Source organism: Hypanus sabinus, chromosome 5, assembly GCF_030144855.1.
Source record: "Hypanus sabinus isolate sHypSab1 chromosome 5, sHypSab1.hap1, whole genome shotgun sequence".
NCBI classification, from domain to species: domain Eukaryota; kingdom Metazoa; phylum Chordata; class Chondrichthyes; order Myliobatiformes; family Dasyatidae; genus Hypanus; species Hypanus sabinus.
Genome location: NC_082710.1, coordinates 145,991,519 through 146,013,206, shown reverse-complemented (window position 1 = coordinate 146,013,206; position 21,688 = coordinate 145,991,519). Strand labels below are relative to the sequence as shown.

Sequence of the window (21,688 nt, the reverse complement as noted above, 5' to 3'; positions counted from 1 at the left end):
CCTTCCTCCACACCCTCCTGTACAGTCCTGTAGCCCTTCCTGCACCCCCTCCTGCGCAGTCCTGCAACCCCTCCGGTACCACCCCTGGACCTCCTCCATTACACCTCCTCCTCTGACCCCATGTACCCCTTTCTGTACCCCCAAAGTAGTCCTGTAACCCTCTTCAGTGCCCCCTCCTGTATTCTCTCCTGCACAGTCCTGTACCCTCTCTTCTACTCTCCCTGTACAGACCTGTATCTCTTCCTCTACCATCTCCTCTCCCCCCTCCTGTATTCCCTACTGTCCCCACACCTGTCCAGTCCTGTACTCCCTTGTAACCCCTCCTGTACTTCCTTCCTCTACTCCTCTAACCCACCTATACATTTCTGATCCACCTTTTGTATCTCTTCCTGTACTCCCCCATTGAATGGTCCTGGATCTCATCCTGTGTGGTCCTGAAAGCCCTCCTGTACCTCTCAGAACAGTCCCATAGACCTCCCCAGTACCCACTCCTGTACCCTCTCCTGCCCACTCCTCTACCCGCTCCTGCATAGTCCTGTACCCTCTCCACACAGTCCTTTACCATTTCCTGCACAGGCCTGTATCGTCTACTGTACCCCCTTCTGTACCTCCTCCTGAACCCTCCTCTCTACCCTTTCCTGTACAGTCCTGTACCCCCACCTGCTCTCCCTCCTGTTCCTCCTCTTGTTCCCTGCCCTGTACAGTCCTTCCTCCCCATCTGTACCCCATCTTCTGTACAGTCCCTTCCCCCTCCTGTACTCCCCCATACAGTCCTGTACACCCCTTCTCCAGTCCTTTCCCCTGCTTATACTGTACCGTACCTCTCCTGTAAAGTACCGTGCTCTCCCCCTGTACATTCCTATAACCCCTCCCTCATTGTGCTGTACCCCATCCTGTAGACCCCTCTGTATAGTGCTGTACACTCCCCCCATACGGTAGTGCACTCCCCTCCTTTACCCTTCTGTACTGGTTGGATGGAGGGTAACTTCTCACTGCTGCGGGGGTTCAGGGTGGGCACCGGGCAGTGGGACTGCGGAACTCTCAGCCTCACGCTCTGCCAGTTAGAGATTTCGGAACCACGGCACTGCGTCAGGGTATCAGGGCTCACTTCTCCCCCCGTCACACTGAGCCACCTCACCGACCGGCCCGCTGCCTGTCCTCACGATTGGGCCTCCTGACCTTCCTCTCATCACCAGCACTGTCCTCCCCTACCTCACACATAAAACCCCCATTCCCCTTCAGCAGGGCAGGCCGGTGCCCTTCTTCCGGTGGGGGGTCTCCTTCCAGCCCCACTAGATGATCAGGAAGCCGCTGTCTGCGCAGTTTATGCGAGGCCTGGTCTTTGAAAAGTGGACAGCTCGGCTCAGTTATTGGACAGACACAAGGAATGTTGTTGATATTTCGCTAACTCTGCTCTTCAGTGCCTAGTGAATGGTTCAACCCTTAACCAAATTACGATCAAAGTCCACGGCCCCACCTCACAGCCTTTCAGAGAACGCAGAGAATCTCCTGGAACTGAACACCCGGAGTTTGGTAAACACCTTCCTTACATATTTCACCTGGCTGATTTTGGAAAGCAATGTTTCCTGAAGTTACCTGTTGAGTGTTTTTGTTGCATTCCCTCGGGTGCCTGTCGTTGTTTTTATTTGATTCTGCCTTGCTGATCAAATATTGACTGTGGTTGTATAATTGTCATCATTATCTGAATTAGTAATAAATTTTATCACGAGTTCTGGGGTTTTTTGGTAAAGTAGGCAAACTAACCGGCTGAATATCTAAGAGAAGCTGAAGGTTTACCTTGTAGGTTTAACCCTGCGTAGACCACCTTAGAAAGAAAGTGAGTTCCCAACTGAACTGAGGTCAGCAACTTTGATTTAAATGTGTATTTTGTTACTCATTCCTCTGTGGATGGGGTGATAAAAGACCATTCATCAGCAGCTGGGGTGAGGGCTCTCGAGCCAATACGTCCACTGTCCATTTCCCCCACAGTTCCTCCTGCAGACTGTGTATTGCCCCTCATTCTCTCGTGCTTCCTCCGTGAATCACTGCAAGTCCCCAGTTACGAGGCACCGCTCAGAGTGCCCTTGGTCAGTGAGCAGATGTTACAGGCAAAACCCCGAAAGCAAGATGATTCCAACTTGCTTCACTCACTGAGTGTCATTGCTTGAAAGTGTGCAGACAGAGGGTCAACAGATCATGACTACACATAAAGGGTTAAATTATGGCATCATAAAAAATGCAGATGCTGAAAATCGGAAATAAAAACAGAAAACACTGGGAACACTCAGTGGGTCAGTGGGGAGAGAAACGGTTAATGGGTCAGGTCTGAGCTCCCTTTATCAAAGCTTTGTCAATTTAAAACAGGCGGCACAGAACAGGATGATTAAGTTGTATAATTTGTGTAATGTATTATTTACATTTAATTTGTGTTTTTATTGTGTGTAGGTGTGTGAGACTGCATGTGAGGAGTATGTTTGCGTACATATGTGTGTGTGTGCATGTATCTGCGTTTGTTTTGTGTGTATGGGTGTGTTTGTGTGAGTTTACATGTGTGTTTGTCTGTGTTTGTGTGGTTGTGTATGTCTGTCTGCATGTGTGCAAGTGTTGTGTGTACTTATGTGTCTGCAGGAGCATGTGTGCCTGTGGTTTGTGTCTGTGTGTGTATGTGTGCGTGTGTGTGAGTGTGCATTCACGTTTACGTGTGTGTGTGTGTGTGTGTGTTCGTGTATGTGTGCGCGCGTGTGTGTACAGGTAAGTTTATCCTCGCCCTTGTGCTTATATTAAACTGGACTTTCTCATGAGGTGGAGCTGTTTGAGTTCATTAACAGGGATGGGTAATAAATGTTGTCTTGGACAGTGATGGATACCCTCCTTCTGACCCTGTGCATCAGGCTCAAGGGGCTGATCCTACTCCCAGCAGCTAGCTGCTAACAGTTGTCCGTGCTCTGGAGGATGTGGGAGCCCCTGTCACGTGGATGTTTGGCCCTGGGGCTGAGGCATCTGCTTTTGTTGCAGTTCTGGATAGGTGATCTGTGGACAATATCCAGAATCCCTGTAACATGTCCTGGCGTGTGGAGAGCTGTATCCCTGAGAATTGGTACAATTGTCTTAAATGGTTCCAGAAATTGTTCGGTGGTGGAAATTCATTCCTCTACACCAGGCGTCAATGGTTTCTGGAAGTTTCCATTTGCCTGTTAGGCCTGCTCTTCTTCCCCCATGGTGACTGAGAACAAGGAGCAGGGTCAGGGATTGTGGAAGAGAAAACAAGAACGTGAACAATGCTTGCTTCTCTAAAATCCTTTCCACAAATCAACATGTGTCAAGGCACCTCAAAGCTGACGAATTACAAACAGAAATGTGGGGGGGGGACAGTTATTATTGTTACATGTACCGAGATACGGCGGAATCAATTGTTTGTGTCCCATCCAAATGGATCGTCCATACATCCAGATGAAAACTAGAATTTGGGATTAATTGTTACAGTTACAGAGAAAGCCCAGAGCAGGTAGACTATAAGGTGCAAGGGTCACGATGAGGTAGATTGTAAGGTCAGAAGATGGCCTGCTGCTGTGGAAGAGAGGTAAGTGTTGCCCATTCTCTGGAGATACCCCTTCCCTTCTTTCACATTCATCAGTCTGGCCCTATGAACAGGTCATCCTGCCACTGGGCTTGGACCTCCAGCATGGCAGCAGAACCTCACCCTGTCAGTTCAAGGTGGAATTGGTTTATTATTGTTTCATGTACCCCGATGCAGTGGAGAACCTTCGCCTTATGTAGTGTTCATACAGATCAGATCATTACAAGGATAATACAATATAACAGCAACAGAGAAAGTGCAGAGCAGATGGCCAGTGAGGTACACTTTGAGGTCAAGAGTCCATCTAGTTGTACTAGGGAACTCTAATAGCAATGGGGTAGAAGCTGTCCTTGAGCCTGTTTATTCATGTTTTCAGAGTTAGTATTTTCTGGGAGGGGAGAGAGTGGAGAGAGGGGAGAATGTCCACAGTGTGTGGGGGTCTTTGACTATGTTGGCTGCTTTTCTGAGGCAGTACAACGTACAGACAGAGGCCATGGCAGGGAGGGTGGTTTCCGTGAAGTGCTGAACTGTGTCCACAACTCTCGGCACTGTCTTGTGACCTCGGGCAGAGCAGCTGCTGTAGCAAGCCGTAAAGCTTTTCATGATTGCATCAATTTGAACCCACAAAGCTGAAGGATAGTCGACAAAACAAAGGTCACTGGATGACACGGAGCCCGGAACGTGACTCTGCATCTGCATTCCAAACCTGCCCCAGGTGACCGGTTCCATCCCTCCCCCGGCTGCTGGGGGAGGGTGATGTCTCCCCAGAGGTCCAGCAGTGAGGGGTCCTCAGGGGAAGGGCAGTGGGCTGTTGTCTCCATGTAACTAATAATGTGTGTGGCACAGCTGAGAGCAGGCAGCACGCCTTCTCTATTGCACAACCGTGGAATGCGTAGCCCAGTTAATAATGAACGTGGTTGGAAAATCTGCAGTGGTGATGGCAAAACTGGTTGTCAGCAGAATTCCCTCCGACGTGCTGACTGCCTTATTAAAGGAGAATACTTTGACCCAGAGATAACCACATTTATAAATGCATGAGATGTACTGTCTCAGTTCCCAATGTGTTGAGCAATGCTTGTCCCTTTTGGGGGGGACGTAGGTCGGGACGGCTGGTGATGGTGGGTCGGAGGATGTGGTGGTGGATGGGGGGGGGCACGGGAGGGTGTGCGAGAAGAGGGCTGACGATGGTGGGGGGGGGGAGGAAGGACTGGTGGCAGGAAGGGGGAGGCCGTGGGGATGGGAGGAAGGACGGGTAGTCAGGGGAGGAAGGGGGATGGGAGGAAGGACTGGTGGTGGGGATGGTGAGGGGGAGGAAGTGGAGAGGGGAGGAGGAACCGGGGGTGGAGGGTGATGAGGAGAGGGTGGTGGGGGGAGGAAGTGTGGAGAGGAGGAAGGACTGGTGGTGGTGAGAGGAGGCAGGACTGGTAGTGGGGGGGTGATGAGGAGAGGAGTGGGTGAGGTTCATGAAGCTTGAGGGGCTTTATGGTTTCTAACTTCAACACATAAAAACTAATCGAAATAAAAACAAGGGAGTCCGGAAAAACATATCTACCTTTGAGTTTACCTTAAGTGAGTTGTGCCCGTATCACAGGGCAGTGTCTTGATGAATGCAATTCATTTATTTTGCATCTGTCTTCACTGTGGAAGGCATTAGCAGTGTGCCAGAGGTCTGAAAGGTCTTAAGATGGATAAGTCACCTGGGCCAGTTGGATTACATCCTAGAGTCCTGAGAGAGATTGCTGAAGAGATAACGGATGCATTGGTCATGTTGTTTCAAGAATCACTTGATCCTGGCATCGTCCTGAAGGAATGGAAAATTGCAAATGTTACTCTGCTCTTTAAGAAGAGAGGAAGACAAAAGAAAGGAAATAATAATTCAGTTAGCCTAAACTCAGTGGTTGGGGAAGTGTTGGAGTCTATTTTTAAGGACAAGGTTTCAGGGTACTTGGAGAATAATGATAAAATAATCTGGGTGGACAAAGGAGAGGCAGTGGATGTCATTTACTTGGATTTTCAGAAAGCATTTGATAAGACTGCTTCACAAGGTAAAATCCTGTGGTGTGACAGGAAAGTTACCAGCCTGGATAGAGGAATGGCTGACAGGTAGGAGGCAGCGAGTGGGAATAAAAGGGGGCTTTTCTGGTTGGCTGCCAATGACTAGTTGTGTTCCTCAGGGGTCAGTATTGGGACCACTACTTTTCACATTGTTTGTCAATGATTTAGATAATGGAACTGATGACTTTGTGGCAAATTTTGCGGATGATGTGAAGATAGGTGGAGGGGTAGGTAGCGCTGAGGAAAGAATGCGATTGCAGCAGGACTTAGACAAAGAATGGGCAAAAAAGTGCCAGATGGAACAGAGTGTTGGGAAATCTATGATAATGAATTTTGGTAAAAGGAACAATAGTGTGAACTATTATCTAAATGGGGAGAAAGTTCAAACATTAGAGGTGCAGAGGGACTTAGGAATCCTTGTGCAAGACTCCCAGAAGGTTAATTTACAGGTTGAGTCTGTGGTAAAGAAGGTAAATGCAATATTGGCATTAATTTCAAGGGGAATAGAATATAAAAGTAAGGAGAGAATGCTGAGCCTTTATAAGACACTAGTTAGGCCATACTTGGAGTATTGTCAACAGTTTTGGGCTCGATATCTCAGAAGGGATGTGCTGTCATTGGAGAGAGTCCAGAGGAGATTTACGAGGATGATTCCTGGAATGAAGAGGTTAACATATGAGGAGCGTTTGTCAGCTATGGGCCTGTACTCACTGGAATTTAGAGGAATGTGGGGGGATCTATAGAATGTTGAAAGGACTAGATAAGGTGGATGTGGAGAGGATGTTTCCTATGGTGGGGGTATCCAAGACTAGAGGGCACAGCCTCAAAATTGAGGGGCAACCCTTTAAGGAGTTAAGGAGGAATTTTTTAGCTGGAGAGTAGTGAATCTGTGGAATGCTCTGCCACAGACTCTGGTGGAGGCCAAGTCTGTGGGTATATTTAAGGAGGAAGTTGATTGTTCCCTGATCGGTCAGGGCATCAAAGGATATGGCGAGAAGGCAGGTGTATAAGGTTGAGTGGGATCCGGGATCAGCCTTGATAGAATGGCTAAATGGCTAATTCTGCTCCTATGTCTTATGATCTTTTACATTTAACCTGCAATGAATTATTTAAATGAACAAGAATGCTTAATCAAACAATATATTTACAATATTTTTCAAATATTTCTGAAACATTAAATCCCTGCTTAGCTATAAACTCCAACTCAAGATAGAATGCACCTCAACTATATACACAGTACACTGTATAATACATCTACTATATAGACATCCACAGTCAATTGTAAATAGTCCCATTCAGGCCTGACGATTTTATCGCTGTGGAAGCTTTCTTACTCTTGGGGGATAATATCTTTCCTGAGAAGAGGGCTCACTCTGCTTGGCCGGTGAGACTTGTGGCTGTGAAACAATCTCAGGTTCTGGTGCCTCCTCCATGGTTGACTCTGAGACTGCAGCAAGTGGTTCTGATCACTCTGCACTCCCTTCTCTTTTTTCTTGGCTTTTCTCTCTCTCATTCATGTTCTTTCTCTCTATCTCTGCTCTTCTTTTCAATTTCTTGCCTTCCTTTTTTCACCTCCCTCTTTCTTCTCTCTAGGATGTGCATCTTGATCTTGAGAAGGTGCATTCAGTTCACTGGGGTATTCTCTTATGAATTACTCTATTGCTCCCTTTATGATCTTATCTCATCCACAACATCATTTGATGAATCCTCTGTTTTCGTATTTCCACTTCCTCCTTTCTTTTTGGCCTTCCGTTCATCCAGATGGAGTTTGGTCTTTGCATCTACTTTTACAAGTAGTTTTTGTCTCACCCATTGAAGTTCCTGTAATAACCCCAATGCACAAAGAGTAGATTCTGGTTCTTTATACTCACAAAAGCTGAATGTTTGCAACCAACCCACATTCCACAAGTAATTGCCTGAATAACATATCAGATCTTTCTCAGTCAGATATGTTGCCTGCAAAAACTGTTGTAGTCGGACCAATGTTTTTGTCACATTCATGCTCCCACTGAATAGAATGGCCCTTCCTTGGTCCAACATGCTTTCTAACCAGAGGCACAGAGGTTGGCACCAACACCTGTTTGCCTTGTGTTGGGCAATAGTTTATGGTGTACAGCATGGAGACAACATGGCATCATTCAGACCTTTCTTAATTCACTTTTAGTTGACTGTCTTGCAGCTGTGTACACTGAAATGGGCTTCTCTTCCTTTTGATTCTGCTTAAGAAACCTAAAGTGTCCTGCAATCAACCAGTGGTTTTGGTTCTCAACGCTCCTGCATTACTTTTGCAATATCAGCAAAACTCATTTCTGCTGCTTTCATTGGAGCAGTCAAACTCCTAAGCAAATTGTATGCCTTTAAATCCAACGCACTCAGCAAAATTGGTACTTGTTTCTCATTGGCTGTTCCATTTGTTTTAAAATACTGCTCGATTCGTTTCATATACAATATCCAGTTATCTGTTGTGCAATGAAACGCCTCAATCTTTCCAACGTAGCCAGGCATTTATGTTCTTTTTTAATGATTATTATCACCTGGTACTCATTGTTTATGAACCCGTGAATTATTCCATTTTATGCCTTTTTAAAAAAAAACTTGATCATGTCTTCCTTTCTGAAGAACACGTGGTGCCCTGCTTCTTTTTTAACTCGAATGTCTTGATGCACTTTAACAGGTCGGTAGCCATCTTGGGTTCATTTTAAAGAAATACTTCATCGCCACTGTTATGTTTTGTTATTCCAAGACACAAAAACGATTCAAAATAAAAACAAGGGAGTCCAGAATAATGTACCTAACTTCATTTTTACTTTAAGCGAGGCATGCGATGAGAACAAGGCAGTGTCATGATATACGCAATTCACTTATGTTTACATATAACCAGTAATGAATTATTTAAGCAAACAAGAATGCTTAATCAAACAATATATTAGTACTGAAATATTCAATTTGCAACAGGGGTGGCTGGTGACAGTGAGTGGTGTGGGTGGGTGGGGAGAAGGAGGTGATGGTGGGGGAAGGGGAGGTGGTGTTTGGGCGGGGAAGAGCTGATGGTGGTGGATTTAAGTGAGAGGGTGTGGTGAAGGATGGGCGGGGGCTGGTGCACATTGGTTTCAGAAAAGTGTGGGGAGCTCGATACCAGGGCCACGTCTGAGATTTGGTGCCGGGCCTGAGAAGTCCCACTGAGTGACAGGGCTGTAACACCTGATGTGACGTCCCATCCCAAACTCCAGAGAGGCCATAGGTAGTGCGGCTGCCTCTCAGCCTCAGCAACCCGGTACTGGGGGTGTGTGCCACCAAATCTTTGGCATGACGAAGGCAGATGACGCGTTGGGATGCTGTGATGTTATGTTGAAGGTATATGAGACATTGGTCAGGTCAAGTATAGAACACTATGCAGTTCAGGTCACCCATCTGCAGGGAAAGATATCAATGAGCTTTAAAGAGTTTGGAGAAAACTCACAAGAATCTTGCTGGGGCCTGAGGACCTGAATGACAGGGAAAGGTTGACGAGGTTAGGGCTTTATCCCCGAGCGCAGGAGAATAAGGGGAGATATTATACAGACTCACTACACAGAATGATGATTGGGAGATACAGGGTGAAGATATGCAGGCTTCTTCTCCTGAGCTTGTGTGAAACTAGAAGTAGAGGTCATAGGTTAAGGGTGAAAGATGAAATGTTCAAGGGGAATCCGATGGGGAGCTTCTTCACCCAGAGGGTGGTACGAGTGTTGAATGAGCTGCTATTGGAAATGTTAGATGTGAGGTTAATTGTAATATTTAAGGGAAGTTTGGATAGGTACATGAATGAGAGATGGGTGGAGGACTAAGTCTAGGCGCATGTAAATGGGACTAGGCAAAAGAATAGGCTGACATGAATTGGACAGGCTGAACGGCCTCTTTGCTGTAATGCTCTATGACTTGAGGGTGGGAGTTCACAGGTAGGGCAGTGTTGTCACAACTGTGCAGGGTGTTGGTAAGGTCACACCTAGATAAATGGATACCGTCTTGGTACCTTCATCTAAGAAAGGGTCTACTAGCATCAGAGGCAGTCCAAAGGAGATTCACCAGGCTGATTCCTGGGGTGAGAGGAGAAGGTGGCACACATCACAGCACTAGTGATGGGTTTAATTCCCATCACTGCCTCAAAGGACTTTGTGAGTTCTCCCCGTGACAGTCTGGGTTTTCTCTGGGTGTTCCGGTTTCCTCCCACATTCCAGTGATGTTTGGGTTAGGGTTAGTAAGTAGCGCGGATGCCGTGTTGTCGCAGGAAGTATGGTGATACTTGTAGGCTGCACCCAGCACATCCTCGCACTGTGTTGGTCATTGACATCTTTCACTATACGTTCTGATGTATAAGTGACAAATAAAGTGAATCTAAACTTATTTTATATTATATCCAACCAAGAGGGACTGAAGAAATTGGATCTGTAATCTTTGGAGATCAGGAGAATGAAGGGTGATCTTACTGAAACATAAAACAGGGAATTAACAAGGTAAATTTGGAAGTGTTTCCGCCACTGGGAGATTCTCAATGAAGGGAACATGGTTACAAGATCAGTGGGTGGTCAGGTATGTTAATCTCCATGATAAACTGGTTCTGGTGTGTATGGTTGTTAGAAGATTCGAGGAGCAGTGGATAGGGTGGTGGGGAGAGGTGGTTAATGGTCCTGTGAGGGAATAGGCTACAGGGAAATGAGGAGGAATGGAACTGATGGGATTGCTCGGAGAACCAGCATTGACTAGGTGAGCCAAGTTCGATGTTCAAAGTAAATTGTATTATCAAGATACAGTTATGTCATCATATACAACCCTGAGATTCATTTACTTGTTAGCATCCAACTAGGGCATTCAACCAGAGTGCAGAAGACAGCAACTGTGCAAATACAAAAATAAGAAATAATAATAACCAATGAATAAGAAATAAATATCAAGAACATGAGATAAAGAGTACTTGAAAGTTGGTTGTGGGAACATTTCAATGACGGGGCAAGAGAAATTAACCCATTTGGTTCACGAGCATGATGGTTGAGGGGTAGTAACTGTCCTTGAACCTGGTGGTGTGAGTCCTGAGGCTCTTGTGCTTCTTCCTGATGGCAGCAGCAAGAAGAGAGCAGTGTTGGGGGTCCCTAATGGTGGGTGCTGCTTTCCTGCGACAGAGTTTCAAGTAGATGCTGTCAAAGCTGTGGAGGACTTTACCCATGATGGACTGGGCAATATTCGCTACCTTTTGTAGGATTTTCTATTCAAGAGCATTGTTGTTTCCATTCCAGGCTGTGACGCAGCCAGTCAATATATTCTCCATGACACAACTACAAAAGTTTGTCGAAGTTATAGACGCCATACTGAAAGTGACCTTTGTTATAATAAAAAATGCAAAACTTTCCCAGTGTTGTTTCTGGATCTTTGCTCCATAGTTCAGGCCTCCTTTGGACATTATTTCCACTGGTATGTCAGACCACCGCCCTCCTGACCCCCACCCCTTCCTGCTCACCTCACTGCCATTAACAGGAGGAGACACATCACAAGGGAGCAGGGGAGGTCCTAGCACAGGTTAGCTGTGGCTTGTGATGGGTGGGAACTTCCTGGGGAATTTTCTGACCCAGTGACAGCAGCAGGAGGACACAGGACCTGTGAAGTAAGGGCCTGCTGGAGGATGTTCCAATGTCCTGTACACCATCCCCCAACCCTGAAAGACTTTTGAGAAACCACTCTTACCTAACTTCCATAAAACCTTCCTGCAAGCTACACCACCTCCTCAATCTTGTTTCCCTTCCTTAAATCTGCAATGTTTATGGAGGGTGATTGGTCCTTGCTTCCTCTGCCCACTTCCTCTCCTGTTCTGAGCACACTGTTGTCCCGCTCTCCCTTCCACCAGCTGAGCTCACCGTTTTCACCCGCGGCTGGGGAAAAGGCCTGCCTGATAACGCAACTCCTCTGGGCATCCAGAGCGCCCTATGGTTCATGAAGAGTCCTTTGAAGTGTATAAAACACTTGTAATACAGAGAACCACAGCAGCCAGTTCACTCACTGCAAGTTCTCACCATCAAGCATCAAGATGAGTGGCCACGTAACGAGCTTCACCACTGTCCACAGCACAGGAGGGGTCGTTCCTGCAACCCTTCAGAACATCGCTGCTGAGTCACTACATGCAGACGGCTCAGCATCCAACCCCTCTGACAATGAAGCACGCCCTCAACATCTCCTTGTGTTCCGCCTTGTGGAATGGTGCAGATTCACACCTCTCAGACCCAGTGTAGAAGAACAATTCAGTGGTCCACAGCTAACAGCTCAGTCAGCTGGCAAAATGTTACGCCAGGACCCTCTACTTCCACTGCTTGCCAACGATCCTGTGGAACTGGTCGACAGAACATGAGAAATAGGAGGAGTAGGCCATCTGGCCCGGTGAGCCTGCTTCGCCCTTCAGTAAGATCATGGCTGATCTGGCCGTCGACTCATCTCCACCTACCTGCCTTTTCCCCATAACCCTTAATTCCCCTACTATGCAAAAAAATTATTCAACCTTGTCTTAAATATATTTACTAAGGTAGCTTCCACTGCTTCATTGGGTGGAGAATTCCACAGATTCACCACTCTCTGGGAAAAGCAGTTCCTCCTCATCTCCGTCCTAAATCTACTCTCCCGAATCTTGAGGCTATGTCCCTAGTTCCAGTCTCACCTATCAGTGGAAACAACTTCACTGCCTCTAATCTATCTCTTTCATAATTTTTTATGTTTCTGTAAGATCTCCTCTCATCCTTCTGAAAATTTCAGCGAGTACAGTCCCAGGTGACTCAATCTCTCTTCCTTAAGATCTCTCCTCAAAATCCCTTCCTTAAACTGTAGCAGCAAATATGTCTGTTCCTTTGCTCAAGAGATTCTGCAGCTGCTAGGGATCCAGAGCAACACATACGAAGTGCAAGAGGGACACAGTAGGTCAGGTAGCATCTGTAGAAGGGACTAAAGAGTCGATGTTTCAGACCGAGGTGCTTCATCAGGACTTGATGAACTACTGAGTTCCTCCAGCATTATTCATTTGTTAGTGAGATGTTGCTGCATGCAAAACGGCCAAAACACTTGCCTGCACTGAGCACACTTCAGGAGTAACCCATGGATGACTTGAGGATGTGAACGGGTATTTTGCTCTATTTTTGCATGGCACGTTTATTCTTTTTTGTGTATATTTCTTCTCGTAACTTACAGTAATTTTTAATAAGCAGAATACATTGTGCAGATGCTGGAAATCCAGAGAAACATGCACAAGACGCTCGAGGTACTCAGCACCTATGGAGGGGAATAAACAGCTGAAGTTTCAGGCAGAGACCAGGTCCTGATGAAGGGTCTCAGCCCGAAACATTGACTGCTTATACCTCTCCATAGATGTTGCCACACCTGCGGAGATCCCCGGCATTTGTGTTGCTCAGCAATTGTTCATGTTCTGCTGCAAAACAACGAATTTCACAACATACGTCAGTGGTAACGAACCTGATTCTGATAAAGACAATCTCTTCAGATGAGAGAGAGACCAGAGCCCGGCACGCCACAGACAATACTCAACACAGGAACCAGGGGAAGGCATGAAGGAATCCCTTGGTGATGAGCCTGGTAGCCATGTGCTCACACAAATCGCACACACCTGAGCCCATAATGAAACTTCGATCAATTATTTATCAACTGTTCAAATTTCACTAACTGTGAATCAGCAGCAACTCCTTTGTAGGGAACATGAGCGATGACAAATTTAAAACTTGGTGGAATCAGTTACTAATCCCATTAGCTGGATTTTTGGTAAATCTACTGTTGTTTTAATTTTAAAATATTTTAAATGTAGGTCTTGAAGCCAGTGCAAAAACGGCTCAAAAACTTAATCCCGCAGATCTGATATATCCTGTGTGAAATTCTGCGAAATTTGATACAAGCTTTAGCCAGTATTTTTTTTAAGAAGTCTGAAGTAGGGAGAAGCTCCAGGGAGAAACTTCAGGCAGGTGACTGACAAATTTACAAACAGGAGATGGGCCAATCTTCTGCCTCCACACCATGTCCCTGGTACTCCTGCTCTGAAGGAACACAATAAACCCCCTCAGCCCTCTAGAATTGAGAATTCCTGGGATTCACTACATTCTGAGTGAAGAATCCTCTCCCACCTCAGTTTAAAATGAACCACCCTGTATTCTGAGACCACGTTCTAGATCCCTCAATCGGAGGAACACCCTCCCTCCACCCAGTCTATGGAGCTGTGGAAATTCCGGATAATCCAGGTCCATTCTACCAATCGCTCCTCATATGTCAAACCCACCACCCCTGAACCAGGTGGTGAATCCCTCTGCACTCCCTTTGTGTTAAGTACATCTGTCCTGAGGGAAGGAGATCGGACCTGCCCACAGTACTCCCTTATATGGTCCTGGATAAGTGCATACCCTGGCAGCAAGTTTATCCTGCAGAGGACACCTGTCTGATTTCCAATCAAAAATGGATCATAGCACAGTCTGGTAGAGACTCACACTAGTGAACCAGATTCAATACTGACCTCATTGGGCTCCTGGACTGGCATGGGTGGCTTCACTTGCCTCAGTGATGAACTGACGGTATACACACTTTGATAATAAACATACATTGAACTTCGAATATGAATATCTGATCAGATAGTTGACCGGTCACTGACAGGGAATTTCTTGTTTCAGGTTACTGGAGCCACAAACCATGGTGACACCGCTTCAGCCGCGAGTTTGCCAACTGTCCAAGAAGGAAGGCGGCAGTTTTGGGTTTTTCTTGAGGATCGAGAAGGATGTGAAGGGTCACCTGATCCGCACCGTGGCGAAGGGAGGTCCGGCCGACCATGCGGGCCTGAAGGACGGTGACCGAGTGCTCAGGGTCAACGGGGTTTTCGTTGACACTGAGGATCACCAACAGGTATGTGGCACTCAGGCTGGCTCTGACTGCTCATCTCATAATACTTCAGTGACCGCTGTGGAAACTCTTTTTGGATTGCCAAAGTGTGTCCACAGTAAGTCATGAACAATAATATTCTTGACCACCCTCAGGAGAAGACAAAGGCTAGACCACATGGACATTCTAAAGGAGATCGAGGGGACAGGCATGAATAAGAGAATGTTAATTATCTGGTGGCTCTGGAGTTGAGTATTCAATAAGCAAGAAGCAGAAGGAACTCAAGTGAGTCAGGATCTTTCACCTGGATATCTGGACTCCAGACCAGATGAATGGTCTCATACTGGACTATCTATTAACTATTTTCCTCCAGCAGATTGTTAGCCACTCCAGATACCAACATTTGTCGTCCCAGTGTCTACATTTATCTCAGGGCCCTCTAGCAATCTAAGTTCAAAATAATTTAATTATCAGTATATTACAATTGAACCTAGATTCATTTTCTTGCGGGTATTTACAGGAATAAAAGAAATACAGTCGAACTTATGAAAAGCTATACATAACAAAGATTGACAAACAACCAATCTGCAAAAGAAGACGATCTGTACAAATAAAAAATAATACTCTGAATGAGTTATAAAGAGGCTTTGAAAGTAAGTGTGTAGGTCATAGAATCAGTTTTGAGTAGAGGTGTTTCAGAAGCCCCACTGTTTTAAGTAAAAACTGTTCCTGATCCTGGTGATGTCAGACCTCAGGCTTCTGTACCTCCTGCCCAGTGGCAGTAGCAAGAAGAGGGCATGACCTGGTTGGTGAGGGGCTCTGATGCCGGACGCTGCTTTTTTTATGACGGTTCCTGTAAGTGTACTCAGTGGAGAGGGTGGCTTTGCCTGAAATGGACTGGGCTGTGTCCACCACTTCCTTCTTCTCTTCCTGGGCATTGCTGTTTCTGTAACAGGTCGTGGTGCATCCAGTCACGATACTGTCCACTGTGAATGTACGGCCATTGTGAAGGATTGGGAGTACAGATGGAGGACATTTCCTGGAACAATTCAAGGAGGGAGGGACTTCAAATCTGTGGGAGTCTGGACAGATTAGGAGCAAGAGTAGGTAATTTAGCAGAAAAAGTTAAGAGGAGATTTAATGGAGGAGTTCAGAATCAGAAAGGGTCTTGATGGAGTGAATAAGGAGAAGGGACAGGGACGTAGATGACTAGAAGACACAGAGTGAAGGGGTTTGGCAGTAGGATGAGAGCGGAGAAGAGGGAAATGCTTTTGCACAGCGGATTGGTGTGATCTGCAATGCGGATGGTGGGAGTGGATTCAGTAGGAGTGTTTAAAAGAGAATTTGAGAAATGTTTGAAATGGACAAGTAGGCAAGACTGTGGGGGAATGTGGGGACAGGGACCAGTTGGACCCAGCAGGGACTCTGTGGGCCCACACATCAGCAGAAAAGTAACTGGCAATTGGTTTAGAATTGTCACATGTATCGAGGTAAAGTGAAAGATTCTGTGTGTCCTCTAGACAGATCAGTCCATATGTAAATAAATCTGATGCAAAATGTGATAACAAAATATAGGATATAGGGTTACAGAGAAAATGCAGTGCAGGCAGACAAATAAAATGTAGAGTCCTTGTCAAGGTAGATTAGGAGATCACCAGAGTTCTACTCAGCAGTATTATAACAGCAGGCTAGAAGCTGACCTGGAGTCTGGTGGTATGCATCTCAAGCATTTGTACCTTTAGCTTTATGGGGGCAGGGAGAGGAGAATGTTGGGGTTCGAGGAATGGACATCAACTAAATGTAGTCCTGTGAGGAGGGGACTGACACTTCCACCTTCTAAACCCTGCCCCCTTGTGTTTCAGGTGGTGGAACTGATCAAGAAGTCAGAATCCTCAGTCAGCCTGACGGTACTGGATGGTGCCTCGTATGTCAGCGCCATGAAGCAAGGCGTGGACCTGCTGCAGCTGGGCTGTGTGGACTCAGGGCCAAGCCAGCCGGTGGTGAACGGAGTCAGTGAGAAAACACACCGGCCGAGGCTCTGCTACCTGCTGAAACAAGAACGCGGCTTTGGATTCTCACTGAAAAGCATCAAAGGTACAGCCTGGCAAACAACGCAGTTGGAGGAGCTAGCAGACTGTTGGCCTTTGGTTCAAGAGGGCTAGGGGAAGACGGTCCTACAATGTACACAGCTTTTGTCAGAACACTGAAATGGCGATGCACCTGTAGGGAAGGAATTATTCACCTTCAGAACGTTGGTGTCATTTCCTGTCCCTCACTGCCCCTGAGAAGGTGGGGATGAGCTGTCCTGAATGACGCAGTCCTGCTGGTGAAGGTGCTTCCAGGGGGTTGTTGAGGATAGAGCTCTAGGATGTAGCAGTAGAGTCAATCACTCGAGCTGAGTATGATGTCCTCCTAAGGGGCCACATTCCCTTAATGGAGAAGGCTTGTGCTTTGTGGACAGGCTGATGCATGGGCAGCTAACACATGGTCCTTGACACATTAGGGTCAAGGGTTAGTCACAAGGAGTGCAAGATAACTGCAGCCTTCTTCTGCCATCACTGCCGTAGAGATCTGTCATCACTTTCTGCCGGCTCCCTTGTTGAGGTCTTGTCTAGATCACTCTTTGTCTGGAACAGATGGGTCAGTGTGGGAATGGGGAGGTGGAGGGGGTTTAAATGACTGGGAAACGGGAGGCTCAGACTACCACGGCTGACAGAGTGAGGGTATCCAGCAGAGCAGGAGCCTGCAGCTGGGTGAGTTCAGTTTACAAACGTAGACCCTATCACGATTCCACATTGGGAATATAAGCCTGACTCACGGGGAGCCACAGTCTTCCCGAGCTGGTTTGAGTCTTCACCAAGTTCTTCCTTTGTGCAGGAGTCTCTGGACTGTTCATGACGGAAATTTCTCCCCTGGGTGCTGCTTCCATCGCGGGCGTTGAACCCAACGACCGGATCATCCAGCTGAATGGAGAAAACGTTGAGAACCTCACCCACGAGCAGATGGTGACCAAGGTACTGGAGGGTGACTCTTCACTCTGTCGCTGACCATCTAAGCCTGTGGGATGTTGACAGTTCCGCCTGCTTCAGAGGGCAAGAAAATATCTGTGACCACACCTCAGAGAGGTCAGGGAGCTGCCCTTGCCCCACTGACCCTCAGGGTTTCTAGAACACAGCCTGTGGAGTAGTAATCACTGCCCGACTTGGCATACAGGAAACAATTCTCCTCCCTCCCAACAACACAGGTCTCAAGCGAGCAGACCTTCTGTGAGCAGGAAGCTCAGGAACAGAGAGCTGCCTGACTGAGGGTGGAACTGTGCCAACATTGGCTTTGTGGGAGAAGAGAGCATACGGATCTTGGACCTCCAGAAAGTGTCCACAGATGGGTGATTGATTAGTTTGTGGCCTAAGGTGGAAGGAGATGAGTTATACAGCTCTCGTTACATGTACATGCAGTTCAACTCTTTGAGTGATTATGCAGGAAGTTTGAAGTTAATAACTCATCTCCTTCTACCTTAAGCCACGGACTTATCAATCACCCCGATGAGTTATTAACTGATGAGTATGCTCCATGACTGCTGGACTAAGTGTGTAATTATAGGAGGGGACTATATTGAAAAATAAATATGCTAGGTTTTCTAAAATGGACGTCTTCTACCCTAGGCCACAAACTTATCAATCACCCCTCATATTTGTTGTATGTGGTGTCATAGGCAGGTAGGGTCAAGAAGAAAGCTTCTGGCACTCTGGTCTTCATAAATCAATGCATTGAGTACAGAAGATAGAATGTTATATTGAAGTTATATAAGATGATGTTGAGGCCTGATTTGGAGTATTGTGTGCAGTTTCCTACCTACAGGAAAGATGTAAACAAGGTTGAAAGAGTACAGAGAAAATTTACAAGAATTTTGCTGGGTCTTTGAGCTGGAAGGAAAGATTGAAAAGCTATTCTTCAGGACATAGAAGATTGAGAGGAAATTTGATAGAGGTATACAGTATTATGAGGGTATCACTAAAGTAAATGCAAGCAGGCTTTTTCCACTCAGGTTGGGTGAGATTACAACTAGAGTCATGGATTGAGGGTGAAAGGTGGGGTTTAAGGGGAATATGAGAGGAAACTTTTTCACTCAGAGGGTCATGAGAGTGTGAAAAGAGCTGCCAGACACAATTGGTCCACGTGAGCTCAATTTCAACATGTAATAGAAGTTTGGATAGGTACATGGATAGTAGGGGTATGGAGGTGCTACAGTCCCAGTGCAGGTTGATGGGAGTAGGCAGTTTAAATGGTTTCGACATGGTCTAGGTGTTTCTGTGCTGTACTTCTCCATGACTCTGTGATGTCACAGACTAGTTGGGCAGATGTGGCTTCCAGACTTAACCACTGTAGAGAACTTAATTTCCAGTTCTTTTATCTTAATGGTCTGCTGACTAGATTGACCAAAATGAGGAAGGAACACTGTCATTACTGAAGGAGAACAGTTCTTTGAGAACTGGTGTAGTAACATTGTAAAGATGTTTATCATAGCGAGTTCAGTTAGTAGTGGGAAGGCCTTTCTTTGCGTAGTTAACCTCAGCAAGCCTGACTGGCAATGAACCTGTTCGATGTTCAGGAGTTAGACAACAAAGAAATGTTTATTTTGACTTTGCTGGACCAAATCCAGAGCCTGAAGCACCAGGATTCCTCAGAGCAAGTGTGGTACTCAGAGCTGTGACAGATCACTACACTGTCCTGTCTTCCAGATCCGTCCTTAATGCTGTATCCTGATGCACCAGTCAGCATTGCCCACATTACACAATTTATAGATGCAGATCTAAGGTGGAAATATTTGGTGGCAATATTTGAGGATATAATACCCTGGGGATTACATTTCACCAGTACTGACCCTAGGGAGCATATACCACCAGTACTGACCCTGAGGATCATATACTGTCAGTACTGACCCTGGGGATTACATTCCACCTGTACTGACCCTAGGGAGCATATACCACCAGTACCAACCCTGGCGATTATATACCACCAGTACTGACCCTGAGGATCATATACCAGCAGTACTGACCCTGGGGATTATATATCATCAGTGATGACCCTGGGGATTATACACCATCAGTACTGACCCTAGGGGTCACATACCGTCAGTACTGACCCTGGGGTTCATATACTGTCAGTACAGACCATGGGAATTATAATCCACCAGTACTGACCCTGGGGATCATATACCACTAGTGTTAATCCTGGGAATCACATACCATCAGTGCAGACCCTGGGGATTATAATCCACCAGTACTGACCCTGGGGATCATATACCATCAGTACTGACCCTGGGGATTGTAGAGTCTGAATGCTCTACAGAAAGAAATCCTTTCTCTCCGTGCCGCTGCCTCTGACTGGACGTCCCTATATGGAACACCGGGTTTCTGACTGCCGCTCCTTCATATCTGTTGCAGATGCAGGCTTCGGGGATCAACATGGTGCTCCTGCTGATCGACGAAGCCTCGGATGAATATTTCAAGAGCAGATCGGTCCCAGTAGTGGCATCGATGGCTAGTGTGAAAGGACTCCCTCTCAAGCCACGGATAGTGGAGTTAACCAAGGAGGCATCAGGCTATGGGTTCTTCCTGAGGATGGAACAGGGCCACCAGGGTACAGCAGCCAGGTGTTATTTGCATGTATGCTCCTCTTACTGAATCTCCCGCCACCAGGAAACAGGACTCCAACTGGCCTCTCAGACTCCTTTCCTGTGCAAGTTCTACCCTGATGGGGGCTGCAAAGGAGGGATCAGATGCAAGGACTGGTGATTTCTGCTGCTTCTGGTCTCCTGCAAACCCCCACCTGCCACATCCGCTGTATTTATTATCCTCTGTTCCTGACTCCCAGCTTCACAGTGTGCCTTTTTAAAATTCCTCAAACTCTGTCTCCATTCACAAATCCCTCCATGGTTTTGAAGCCTCCCAATTCTGTTCCCTCCCGCAGGCCCCATTTCCTCTTCAGATCTAGCTTTTTTTGAGCAACCCGCAGCTATTTATTCACTCACTGGCAGCCATAACTTCAGCAGCTAGGGCCCCAGTCTCTGTAACTCCCTCTTTGTACCCTTCCTTCTCTCTCTCCTCCTTCTTTAAGATCTTTCTCTTGACCAAAGCCCTTGTGCTTTTGCTCATTGGCTCTTAGATTTCCTGAGTGGCCTTGTGTCAGTTTTTTTCTTGAATTGGCTCGAAATACTGTGCAACTCACTGACCTGGTTCTTGGCAGAGATTCCTACACCTTTTGAACATACCTAGCAACTGGAAGCCAGATGGCTGGGGGATTAATTTTACAAATTGCTGCACAGTTGGGTAGTAATAGACTAGAACGCAGAACACAGAATATTACAGCACAGTGCAGGCCCTTTGGCCCAAAATGTTGTGCTGACTTTTTAACCTTCTCCAAGATCAATCTTTACCCGTCCTCCCACATATCCCTCCATTTCTTTCATCCATGGGCCTCTCTAAGAGACTCTTAAATATCCCAAATGTATCTGCCATGACCATCATTTTACCTCTGACATCCTCCACTAAACGTTCCTCAACCAGCTTAAAATTACACCCCCTCCTAATAGCCATTTCAGCCGTGGGAGAATGTCTTTGGCTGTCCACTCTGTCTAAGCCTATTAACATTTTATACAGCTCTGTCAAGTCACCTCTCATCCTCGTTCACTCCAAAGAAAGATAGTCCTAGCTCACTCAAGCTGTTCTCATAAGACATATTCTCTAATCCAGGCAGCATCCTGGTCAATCTCCACAATCACCTGTAATAAGTGACCCATGAAACCTCCTTCTCGGCTTCGCAACCCACTCTCCAAGCTCACAATTTGGCTGAGAACTGGAGAAACAGGAGGAGGCCAACAGCTCCTTGAGGTGCTTCTGCCAGACAATAAGATCCTGACTCACCGTGCCACCTCCCTGCTTTTGTCCACATCCCTCAAGAAAGACGGCAGAAATCTGTCAATTCCTGATTTGAAATGAACCTCTGGTCCAACTGTTTTTCAAGGAACTATGTTTTAGAATGCTCACCATTTTTCTCATTGGTCTAAATTTCACAACACAACTGCCAGTTTGTGTAATCTCCCTTGTGGTCCACACCTCGTCGAAGGAGAGCCATGGCTGGCAGCTGAATATAAGGATGAGTTATCAGCCCAGA

General features: G+C 46.5%; 1 protein-coding gene across 1 annotated transcript in view; it reads left to right on the top strand.

The window, feature by feature from the left end:
- Positions 1–1,398: 1,398 nt before the first annotated feature.
- Positions 1,399–21,688, top strand: part of pdzk1 (PDZ domain containing 1) — a 28,309-nt gene continuing 8,019 nt past the window's right edge. Inside the window, exons 1-5 of the mRNA XM_059970529.1 lie at positions 1,399–1,533; positions 14,311–14,539; positions 16,378–16,609; positions 17,393–17,529; positions 19,960–20,155. Coding sequence (XP_059826512.1) covers positions 14,330–14,539; positions 16,378–16,609; positions 17,393–17,529; positions 19,960–20,155 — 775 coding nt within the window. The 5' untranslated portion in view covers positions 1,399–1,533; positions 14,311–14,329. The remainder of the gene's footprint in view (positions 1,534–14,310; positions 14,540–16,377; positions 16,610–17,392; positions 17,530–19,959; positions 20,156–21,688) is intronic.